General features: G+C 35.7%; 1 protein-coding gene across 2 annotated transcripts in view; it reads left to right on the top strand.

Moving 5' to 3' along the window:
- Positions 1 to 12,082, top strand: part of PLEKHB2 (pleckstrin homology domain containing B2) — a 46,524-nt gene that overhangs the window by 22,963 nt on the left and 11,479 nt on the right. For both annotated transcript variants that reach the window (XM_027854726.1, XM_027854727.1), the window contains 5 exons: positions 2,942 to 3,094; positions 5,367 to 5,469; positions 8,185 to 8,224; positions 8,687 to 8,776; positions 10,607 to 10,712. In XM_027854726.1, the coding sequence (XP_027710527.1) occupies positions 2,942 to 3,094; positions 5,367 to 5,469; positions 8,185 to 8,224; positions 8,687 to 8,776; positions 10,607 to 10,712 (492 nt within the window). The remainder of the gene's footprint in view (positions 1 to 2,941; positions 3,095 to 5,366; positions 5,470 to 8,184; positions 8,225 to 8,686; positions 8,777 to 10,606; positions 10,713 to 12,082) is intronic.

Here is a 12,082-nt window from a genome sequence, read left to right as displayed (position 1 = left end):
GGAAGAATTATCATAGCTCCCAGAGCTCATGGTATAATGGGGGGAGAAAAACCAACAACAACCCAGCATTGAATTTGGAGTAAATTTATCTGGGTTGAATGTTAGTTCCAATGTCTGTTGATTATGGGCAGGTCATATAAATCTTTGAGTCTTATTCTCTTTCCTCGGAAAGCTAGTTTATAGCTTGTGTAAAGAACTGGCCCAGTTTGGATGTGGGCATTGCTTAAACTATTTGTGGAGGTGAAAACAATCTGATTCGGAATTGCCCAAGTATCAGACACTGTGACAAAGACTTAATCTGTAAACTCTGTCAAGGGCAGGGACCAGATCTTATCTAAAACCTTGTATCTTCCCTGGAGCTTTAGCAGAGTGCTTTGCACATAGTAGGCACTTAAGTTTGTTGAATTAAATAATGAGTTCAGTGAGTTTGTTGAAAACTAAACCTCTGTTCTACTCTAAATCATAATCCCCAAAGAATCTTAATTGAACAAATTTGATTTCTCAATTAAAGAGGATTGAAAGACAGTTTTAGCTTTATCTTTCATGTTTTGGCTACTTATTTCCCAGCCAGTAGTCCTAAGTAAAATGCCCTCCCTACCCATAAATGCCTAGCCACATCTCTAGGGTTAAGAGGTAGGAGATTGCCTTATTATTTGTGAGTCTATTCATTTGCCACGAGCTGCTCAGCTTGGTTTAACAGCTCATCTGTACCTTCACGTGTTTTTGCCCCTCTGATTGCAGGGTGAACCAAAAAACTCCTCCCATAGCCTCCCTTTATAGAGGGCTCAAAATCACTGCAGTCTCTTAATTTGCCACCAGCTGCTCTGCTTGGTTTAGAGTCCATCATCATTGGCAACATCATGATATAATGGTGCTGGGGAGGCAGTGAAGGAGGAAGAGCTTTCAGCTTTTTTTTTTGTATGTTGTCTTCCTCCATTAGATTTTGAACTCCTGAAGGTACAGACTGTCTTTTTAAGAATTAGTATCTCCAGTGTTTAGCACAGTGCCTAACATATAGAAGGTACTTAAGAAATATTTATTATATCCATCCACAAGACTACATGTAACAACAAATGCTGTTATTCAGAGATATAAATTCACCTTTTAAAACATGTCAGCTTCTGAATTCAGCCAAAGTATTAACTCAGAAGAGACTGGATTCGCATAGGCTGCTTAAGTTTGACCTACTTGAAAATGGGACTAGACCAGATAATACTTGTTTAAGATCTTTTCCAACTCTGTGATGCTTTTAACAAAGTATAGGATACAACTCTTAGGATAGCTGCATTCTTTTTTTTTAAATTTAAATTAATTAATTTTTAGTTTTTAACATTCACTTTTTTGTCCTCAAAAGATCTTTTTTAAATTCATTTATTTTAATCAACAATTGTTTCCATAAGTTTTTGAGTTTTAAATTTTTCTCCCCCTGCCTCTCCATCTTCCTCCTCAAGACGGTGTACAATCTGATATAAGCTCTACATATACATTCCTATTAGACATATTTTCACATTAGTGATGTTGTAAGGAAGAATTAGAACCAATGGGAGGAACCAAAAGAAAGAGAAAACAAAACAAACCAGAAGAAAAAAATAGCAAATAGTATGCTTCGATCTGCATTCAAACTCCATAGTTCTTTCTTTGGATGTGGATAGCATTTTCCATCATGAGACTTTTGGAGATGTCTTAGATCCTTGCATTGCTGAGAAGGGCTAAGTCTGTCAACGTTAGTCATCACACAACGTTCTCCTGGTTCTGCTCACTTCACTCAGCATCAGTCCATACAAGTCTTCCCAGGTTTTTCTGAAGTCTGCCTGCTCATCATTTCTTATAGCACAATAGTATTCCATTACATTCATATACCACAACTTGTTCAGCCATTCCCCAACAACATTCACTTTTTTAAGATTTATAAGATTTAATATTTATAGGATTTTGAGTTCTGAATTTTTCTCCCTCTCTCTCCTCTCTCTTCATGATATCTTCATTCTTATTACTCTAGGAAACAGCAATTCCCTTATGAATATTTTTCACTACTTTGTTTTGTGGTGAAAAGAACCCTTTACTTTTTTTTCCTTTTTAACATCTGACTTTCTAACATCAATTCTCTTTTCTGTAAAATGAGAGGGTTAGATTAGTTGAACTCTAAGATTCCTTCAAACACTAAATCACATAATCAGACAATCCCATCCTTCTTTCCTTGAGGCCCAGGCCTGTTATGTATCATAATAGTTAGAAATACTAGACAATTTATGTAGGGCATTTAGGTTTTCTGGGGATTCTCCTCTGAGCCCCCATGTGACAGAGGCAAGATAAGTCATTGCAGACTTCACACCAATAAGAACACAGCACATTTGAAGTTACCTACTCACAGTCACAGAACTCACCAGCCACAACTTGAATCTAGGTCTTCTGGTTCCAGGTTGAATGCTGCTCCCCATCTTCAAGATGTATCTATCAGGCAGTCAGCAAGTATGTGAAAATGTTTTGAAAAAGTGGGGGAGGGGAAGTGCTGTTTCTGGGACAGATATCATAAGAGATCTCTTCAGGACTAAGAGACCTAAAATTGAATCTTTTAAGGGGGCTAAGCCAGCATATTGAGAGTCCACATGGTTGTTGAGTATAGGGAAATGAATGGGAGAGAGATTTCTTTAGCTCAAGTCAACATTTAGTATTCTTTGGTTTTTGATTCTGTAGTGAATGGACCACTCTTTGGTGTATATTATATGTAAAATAGCACAGTGGACATTGTCATAACTGAAAAGTTTTATTTTACTGTGCCCTATTTTATTTTATTTTTTGATTGCCTAGTGAAAGTTCCTTAGTAGCCTTATCCAGAGAGCCAAATAGGATAATTTCTTTTGTTTATATTACAGTATTGTTAAATTAGGAACAAGCTGGTTTGTTATTTTGATTCAAAGCAACATCTTCCTGTTTTATTCAGGCACAATTTTGAAGCGGTGGAAAAAAAACTGGTTTGATCTGTGGTCAGATGGCCACCTAATCTATTATGATGACCAGACTAGGCAGAATGTAGAAGATAAGATTCACATGCTGGTGGACTGCATCAACATCCGAATGGGAAATGGATGTCGAGGTAATAGCATTTTTCTGCTGAAGTCCTTTTCTTCTATTTCCTGTGTTTGATTAGTCTAGGAGACATTTCTGTATTTACTTTTAACATTTTGTACTTCATTAATGGATTGAAATAAAACTCTTACAAAAATCCTATTGGAAGTCCTGATATTTAATCTTGGGATTCCATGTAATGGGAGCTTATCAATGGGCAGTGTATGGTACAAGTTGCATTTCTCCCAGATATATTTATATGTTTGAATCTGTGAAAGGTCCCTACTCCCCAAACCTTATAATAACGAAAAGGTATAAGTCAGTTAGTTTGTAATGTATTCAAAGTTTAGTTTTATGTTTTATCCAATTTTTAATAGTTAACCATTATGAGATATAAAAATAATACATTCTTGTTTTAACTTCTTCCTAAGGTAGCTTAAAATAAATTACTTTGGAATTTTAAAACTTTATATTTCACCCTTATATTTTTTGTTAATAGCTATTGAGCTATGAATAATGATAATGTTTATCATTTATATAGCGTTTTAAGGTTTACAAAGTGCTGTATATAATTTGTCTTATAGAAAAAGGCTCTATAACATTTGGCCCTGTCTCACAAAATACAAGCTGAGGAAATTAAGTATTTGGAACCCTTACGGAAAGATTATTATAAACCCCCAAAAGGCAGAAGGCAGCTTCTGTGACTGCTTAACTTGTCTGAAGGCCACGCATGGCCTTCTAGATCCTTGGATGCGGCCTTTTGACTGAGTCCCAAGTTTTACAGAACAAATCCTTTTATTAAGGGGATTTGTTCTGTGGCGTTTGGATTCAGTCAAAGGGCCTCGCTTGAGGACCTAGAGGGCTACAGGTTTCCCAACTCTGGCCTAGTACATAACAAGGTGCTTATTATTAGTTCACATTAAAACATGATGACTGATGTGTGATCCTCAGTGAAGTAGGTAGTACAGGAAATATTAGTCTCATTTCACAGATGAGAAACTGAAGCTGAGAGAGGGGAAGTGATCTGTTCATGGTCACACAGCTCTGTGTGTTAGAGGTAGGCCTTGAACCTTGGTTTTCTGACACCCAAATCCAATGTTCTTTATACTCCACTATACAACATTTTAGATAGAGTCATAGCATTTCAGACTTTGAAGATAATTTATTTGACTAGTTGTGTTTTTCTACCCCACGCCCTGGATTGAAGTTCCAGTATTAGTATTCATGTCAGTTTGCCATTCTATCCTCCACCACCCATATTTGGGTTATAAGTGTATGAACCTACAGAAAAATCCTGCTAAAATCTGATTCTTGTATTTTATGATAAACAAGAATGTTTATAGGATCAGATATCTTCAATTGGAAGGGACCTCAGACCTATCCCTTGTTCAGTGATGGGGAACCTGCTGCCCTTAATAAAAGGATCTGTTTTGTAAAACTTAGACTCAGTTAAAAAGCTGCACCCAAGGATGAAGAAAGTGGCCTTGAGGTCGCAGGTTCCCAACCCCAGCTCTCTTATTTGAGAGATAATGGAGTAGGCTCAGGGAACTTAAGTGCCCAAGGTCACATAGATATTGTCAGAGTTGGAATTTGAATGCAGGTTTTATTTCTGCTGTATTTCATAAAGTCTGGATTCCCATTAAAGCAGTTTATCCTTTTTCATACTTGCTGCTAAATAAAACTCATTTAGCTCATTTTGTATAATATATTACATTGAATTTGGATACAGGCAGGCATTGTGTGTTCTACACATCCCCTTGTATGGAAATAGTGTTCTTTAGAAAAAGTATTTAAATCACCAATTTTATTTCCCTGGAGGAAGTTGAATGAAAATAAAATTGTAATTTCTGTGTGTTTGATTATGGAAAGAGAAAAGACTTGTTCACTTTACCTATATTTTAGTGCTTATCTACATTTTTAACCATTGGTTGCTTTCAATGTAAATACAGTATCACTTTTCTCTTTAGGGTACAGTTGGTGGCAACTTTGTCATTGAGGTTTTTTTTTTTTTTTCACATGGAGCATTATTTCTGTTGATTTATGTACTGGGTGAGCAGTTGTCTCTTGGTGGTGCCCTGTTGAAGAAGTCTCTTTATTTGCTCATGTAGACTGAAAAAGGAACTTGTCTTTGATCTCATTTCTGCCTTAAATCTTTTAGAAAACACATCACAACACATTTATATTGTTCTGTGATTTGAGAGGATGTGTTTAATATGTGACTTGGTGTTTTGTAACACATTTTTTTTGTATTACTTAAAATACTCCCACTCTTCTAAACCCCTTCTAATTTTTCTCCATAGATTTTCATCCTCCTGAGGGCAAGCCAAAAGACTGCATACTTCAAATTGTTTGCCGAGATGGGAAAACTATCAATCTTTGTGCAGAAAGTGAAGATGATTGCTTGTAAGTGTTGTTCTCTTTTGTGTGTCCGATTTGAAAGAATATTTTCTGACATGATTTCCAGTTAAACTTTTTTGTTGTTGAGGGGGTGGAGTTGGGAAAAGTGGGAGGAGAGTTTCCCTTCAGGCTGTAAAGTAAATGACTCTAGGAGATGGATGAGGGAAACTTTAATAGGTCTTTTCCATCTCTAATTACTGTGATTATATTTTCTGATTATCCTGGGCTTCCATGGTAGTATTGCTTTGTAATGAGAGTGACTTCACTTAACAACTGTACAATTGCATGCTTTCTTTTTCAGTTTGGTGAACATTTTATCTTGAATCCGAATTGGTTAGCAGGCAGAATTAAATGTGTTCTTAAATTCCGCAAATTTTTTTTTTGTCATTTGCATATTTCTCTTTTTAAGGAAAAGAAAACAGTGGAAACCCTGTGATCTTTTTGAAAAGAAAAGAGCATTAACATTTATATTATGTAGTCCTTTACTTCTCATCTTCCTTTCTCCGATTGAGGGCAGTACTATTCTTCCAGTTACTGAGATTTGCAACCTTGAGAGTCATTCCTGATTTTTCATTTTCTTTCATCCTCCTATTCAGTCACTTATTAAGTCTTTTCAATTCTGTTTTCACCACATCTCTCATATGTCTTTTCCTCTTCCCTCACATATAGCTATGGCCCTAGTTCATACCTTCATCACTGGCCAAATGCTGAGGCCTTTTAAGTGAACTGTTTGCCTCAGGTCTTTACCAGCTCTAATCCATCCATCTCTAGTGAAGTGCTATTACTGAAGCATAGCTCTGACTGGATCTTAAAATCCCCAGTGGCATCCTGTTTTCTTTAAAATAAAGTAGAAATTCTTCTGGTTCATCATATCTTAAATTTAATTATTTGACTATGTTATTTTCCCTAATTGAATGCAAGTTCCTTGAAGGTAGAAACTGTTTCAGTTTTGTCTGTATAGATCCAGTTCCTGGTACACAGTAGGTGCTTAGTAAGTGCTTGTTGCTTAATTGTTCCTTTAGTCATTTCCCTGTTCATTTTGACCTCCATCTGAAGATGGACTGGGGAAGTAAAAAGAGGAAAAACTTAAATGTGTATATTTTATTTATATATTTATGTAATTATAGGAATATTGAAATTGAATAAGGTGAAGTTGAGGGATAGTAGGTAGATTTCATCTATTCCATTGTTATAGTTTGGTTATGACTACAGTAGAATTGAATGTGTTTATGCTATTCAGTATCTGAGGTTGTAAAGTTATTTATATTGTTTCTGAAATTATATTCTTGCCCTTGGTAGGACAATTTCACGAGATCTCATACATCATTTTATGTCAGAGTATCCTTATTGCACATCGTTTCATTCTCAACACACAAAAGCTGTGCAATGTTTATTGACTTTTCTTTGAGTTTCTTTTGAATTTCAATTATTGCAGGTCTTTAGTTATCATAGTGTAAACATGGAATTTCTAAGGGCATATTCTGATCTGATGTATGATGTAAAAACTGCCTGGCTGTCAGACTTTAAAGGTGATTTATACAGTTCAGTGTCATGATGCTGGAATATGTACTAAAATAGCACAGTTGAATAGAATGATTATGTCTAGTTTAAAAATGTACCTTCCTTCTAAAAATGACACTTGACATATGGTCAGCAGAGCCTGTGCTTTGCACTGCCTGTTTGCAATATGTCTGGTGAAAATAAGGAATATCTATGAAATATAAAGTGAACTGACTGGTAGAGAGTTTGAGCTCACATTTAGAGACTCACAATATCCTGGAGATATGAGGGAACTTTGAGACCACCCAGTCTAACTCGTACCTGAAGAGGAATTCTCTCTGTATGTCTTACCTGACAAGTGGTCATCCAATTCCGCCATTGCTTATAGGCCTTCAGGGATGGGGGTAACTACCACCCAAAGGAGTCCATTCCATTTTGAATATTTTTAAAGATTTTCTTCTGTCAAGTGTAAATTTGCACCCCACTCGTGCCATATCCTGTAAATTAAATTTTACTTTTTTTAATCAGCAAAAATCTATTTTCTCATCCTCCACTCCTCTACCTCCACCTTCTCAAATTGAGAAAGAAAGAAAAAACTTCTGTTACAAACATGTATAGTCAAAACAAAAGTTTCCACTTTGGCCATATACAAATATCTGTATACCAATCTATTGATAATTCTTCACTCCTAAGCCTTGATTTTCTGCGAGGAGGTGAGTAGTAGGTTTCAGAATTATTCTGTTAGACTCATGATTGGTAATTATGCAGAACAGAGTTCCTAAGTCTTTCACAGTTCTTTATCTTTGCAAAATTGTTGTCATTGCATAAATTGTTCTTTTGGTTCTGTTTCCTTTAGTCTGTATCAGTTCATATGAGTCTTTCCAGGTTTCTCTGAAACCATTCCGGGATCTTCATCATTTTTTGTTCTCTCGTATTCCTATTGTTTGCTACTTTAAAAAGAGCTATAAATGTTTTAGTACATCCTTAGAGTTCATTTTTCTACAACTAATCTCTCCCTTATTCTGTCTTCCCAATAATTCTGCCTTCTCCCTTTTCCCTCCTATTTCTCTGTTGAGTGTCCTTCTAGTATGAAGGACTGCCAACTATGTAGTTAAATCTATAAAGTGGACACCTATAAGAGGTTTTAATTGTTGTGCAACCCTTTGAATAAAATAGGAAGGATGACTTACCCTTAAGTAAAACTACCTTTTCCCCCACCAGGGCTTGGAAATTTGCACTGCAGGATGCGAGGACTAATACAGTAAGTTTTCAGTTTGGTATATACATCAACCTTTTTAGGGTCAGACAAACACTGTCATTATTTATACATGGCCAGTTATATGCCTTACTGGACTAAGGTGGGGAAGTTGGGACAAGGGAAAGGCTTTAAATAGCTTTACAAACTTTTCATTTTTTGGTAGTTTTTTTTTTTGAAGGTGTTTGGCATTAGTCTTTATCCATATGAACATTATGCTATTGTAAATGATAACCATAAAGATTTATAGACATAACTAGTCAGTGTCTTTCATACCACAGGTTTGATACTTTTTGTTTTTCCCTTCTGCATATTTCATTTAGCATATTTACGTTTCCCATTTATGAGTGAGCTTGTGATTTTCATTTTGTATGTCTATGATTATGAAGTATGTATGCAGTACATTTTGGACCAGTTTTTCTTACTCTCGAAATGATCTTTTTTCTTCCTTTCTTTCCTCTTATGTAGGCTTATGTTGGCTCAGAAGTCATGTATGATGAGACTGCTGTTGCTTCATCTCCTCCTCCTTATACAGCTTATGCCACACCATCTCCTGAGGTATGGAAGGAAGTATGAGGGAGGAAATAGAATCCTAATGGTGGAAGGATTTTAGTCTCTTCTTTCAGTCCTTCTTTCACCTTGAATGCACCATCAGAGAACTTAGGATTACATCCCAAGACTTTCCCATTTGAATGACTGAATCATTCATATTCAGTGAACATAAAAGTACCTGCCTACTTTGTGCACTGGAAGGCTGCCTAGCTGGTTATTTTTTTTTTTCCCTTTTGACCACACTTACACTTGAAACTGTTTATTTGAAGTATGGAGTTGTTAGAATATTTGTCAATGGAAGGATCACTCAGGTGGATAAAATCATGGATTTTCTAAAGTTTTGCATGGTATTCTATGAAGGGCTCTGGGTTGAATGCAATATAACACACTGACTGCCATCATAGAGCTGATAGTCTAGTTTAATTCAGTAAGCATTTATTTTTGCCTACTAAGTGCCAGGCACTGTGCTGAATAAATGCAAAAATATATACAAAAAAAAAAAAATAGCAACCAGAGGAATCATGAATGGATTTGGGAGAAGCTGGCACTTGAGCTGAGCCTTGAAGATAGCCAGGGATTCCAAGAGGTGTAGATTAGGAGAAAGGACATAACAGGTTTATAGGATAGTCTGTCTAAAGACAGTGGAGATGAAAAATTACATACGGGGAATATCAAGGAGGCTAGATGGGCTAGAACATAGAGTACATGAGGGGTGACATATGAAATCAATCTTGTGTATAAATTGGAATTTTTAAGGAAACATTTTCAAAGGTCTGGGCACCTCACAAATTCAGGTAACTTCAGTATCATGTATGTCTGTGTATAAATATATATATTGAGTTATAAGTCAATGTGGTGTGTAGATAGACTTAAAAATGCTTTTAACCTATAGTTCTTATATAGGTCAAAGCTCTTGTACTACTGTTTTCAGCAGCTACAGCCTTTTTAGGCAGGAGGTTTCCCCAGTCTGCTGCTTTGGCAATTTAGACATAGTTATTGTCCTCTTGGTATTGCTTATTGGTCCATGAGAAACTGATTTAGTAACAGGTTAGGCAAAGATAGATCTACTGAGAATAATAGTTGCTAATATAGTGCATTGTAGTTTGCAAAGCACTTATGTCACACTAACCTTGGGAGGTAAATGTTGCAAATGATAATAATTCAGTTTTATAACTGAAGAAATGGAGACTTAGAGAGGTGTTAACTTCCATATGTCGTTATTCAGCTAGGTTTATGGCTAGGCCTCAAGTCTAGGTACTCAATTGTAGATAAATCTAACATAGTTCTTGGAGCATGATAGGTGTTTAATAAATGTTTATTGACTGACTTAAGAATTAGAATTGACTTAAGAAATCATCTATTCTAAATCCCTCCCTTTATAGATCAAGAAACTGAGGCCAGGATATATAATAAGTGAGTTGTTCAAGGTCATGTAGCTAGTTAGTAGGGCCAGCATTAGAATCTAAGCTCTCTATACCAATTCCAATGTTCTTCCTTCTATATGATGCTGCCTTTCAAATTTTAGAGTAAAAAATTTAGCTTGAAATTATGTTTTTAATCTTTGATTTATGCATGGCAAAATACCATAAGTGATTTTGTGAGAAAAAGAGTCTCCTTGTGATACATATAGTCACCATCCAACTTAACCATTTTGTTTAGTTTTTTAATAAAGTCTTTTCTTTAGTAAGGATAATGCCCATATGGCATTTCACTGTTTATATTAACTGTTAAAATTTTGGTGAGTACAACCTAGGAGAGGAAATGTCAATACATTTTCTTGAGTTTCGGAAAACATATTATAAATCTTAACATATGCCTAATGTTCCATTGAAACAGGTATTTGGCTACGGTCAATATAATGGTGCATACCCACCAGGGACTCAAGTTATTTATGCTGCTAACGGGCAGTCTTATGCGATACCATACCAGTATCCATATCCAGGTAACTAATGGCAATGTTATTGTCTCTTTAATTAGTGTGTATATTACTCTTTGTTGTTTATTTTTCCTAATTTTGGAATATTATTTTATTTTTTGTTTTTTATCCAAAGTATGATCTTCAAATCAAACATCTACATAAGAGCTTCATGTTTTCTAATTGTTTTGAAATGGTGGAATAGATGTAAAGATTATAAAATAAAAAGTCTCCTCTAAGTCCATATAATTTGGGTCGCAAGGGGAGAAATCATAATTAATGAAGTGCATTAATATTTAAGATGTAAAAAAATTAAAAGATCTATGTTAAAGGAAAGGAAATCTTTAAAATAGATTATTTTAATTTTTTCCCTGATTATCCTTTGAATTCCTTTTTTGTTGTCCCTCTGAACATTTTTTGTTGGCCATTATAATAGAGATCTTCAAGGGACTTAAATTATAATTTATCTTTGATTTTGATATAGCATTCTCTTCTACCCCACCCCCTGTAAAATGAAAAACGAATGATAGATTTCTAGCTGGATACTTTGTAAGTTGCAGCAGGTCACAGGTGCCAGGGTTAGTGTTGGAACTAAAAGAGTTGGTAAGGTTGCATCCAGAGTGGAAGTTTGGCATGGGGGTGGGTTGGATTTGGGGTAAGTACTGGAAGCCAGTGGTGAACGTAGAATCAAAGGTCTTGAAATAAGAGAGGAATCTAGAATAGGGTTGTGGCTAGGTGTCACGTATCAGAACTAGGTAGGAAGACTGATCAGATCATGTTTGGATAGCAAGGGTTCCGGGGAAGCATTGGGCAAGACATAAGGCAGACAAAAACCCGAGGACACAAATTTTAGAGGACGTGGAAGGCATGATCAAAAGTTCTAGGTTATAGGTAGGGAACAAGATAACTGAAAGAGCTAAAGGTTTAAATGAATAGGAAAACATGCATTCTCTTTATTGAGGGGCCTTTTTTTAAAAAATGATTCTCATTAGGGTACTATTCAGTTCCAAAATGTTCCTATTGTAAGGGGTAGGTGTAGGTAAATGGAATTACTTGGCCAGCTTAAAGTGAGAGAACAGGGAGGGAATTAGCCACTGGCTCGGCAGCTCCTAGTGCAAAGGTAGCTCATAATATAGGGCTATCTCCAAGCCATGCAGGAATATTATTACATTATTAGCAAACTATCCTTTTGTGCAGAATATACCATTTATCTTGCAAGCAAGGTTGAATGTGTGCTTGCTGTCCACAGATTCATCATTCATTTTCATCTTCCCTGTGGCAGTAGGAGCATTTCCTCTAGTTAATTCATTTCCATTATGCAGTTCTTTATTAAATTCCTACTGTGTGCATATAGTTAGGAACTATAGGGAATATAAAAATATAATACATAGTGTCTT

Source organism: Vombatus ursinus, unplaced genomic scaffold (assembly GCF_900497805.2).
Source record: "Vombatus ursinus unplaced genomic scaffold, bare-nosed wombat genome assembly UNPS02010548.1, whole genome shotgun sequence".
NCBI lineage: Eukaryota > Metazoa > Chordata > Mammalia > Diprotodontia > Vombatidae > Vombatus > Vombatus ursinus.
This window is presented reverse-complemented; position numbering and strand designations above follow the sequence as displayed.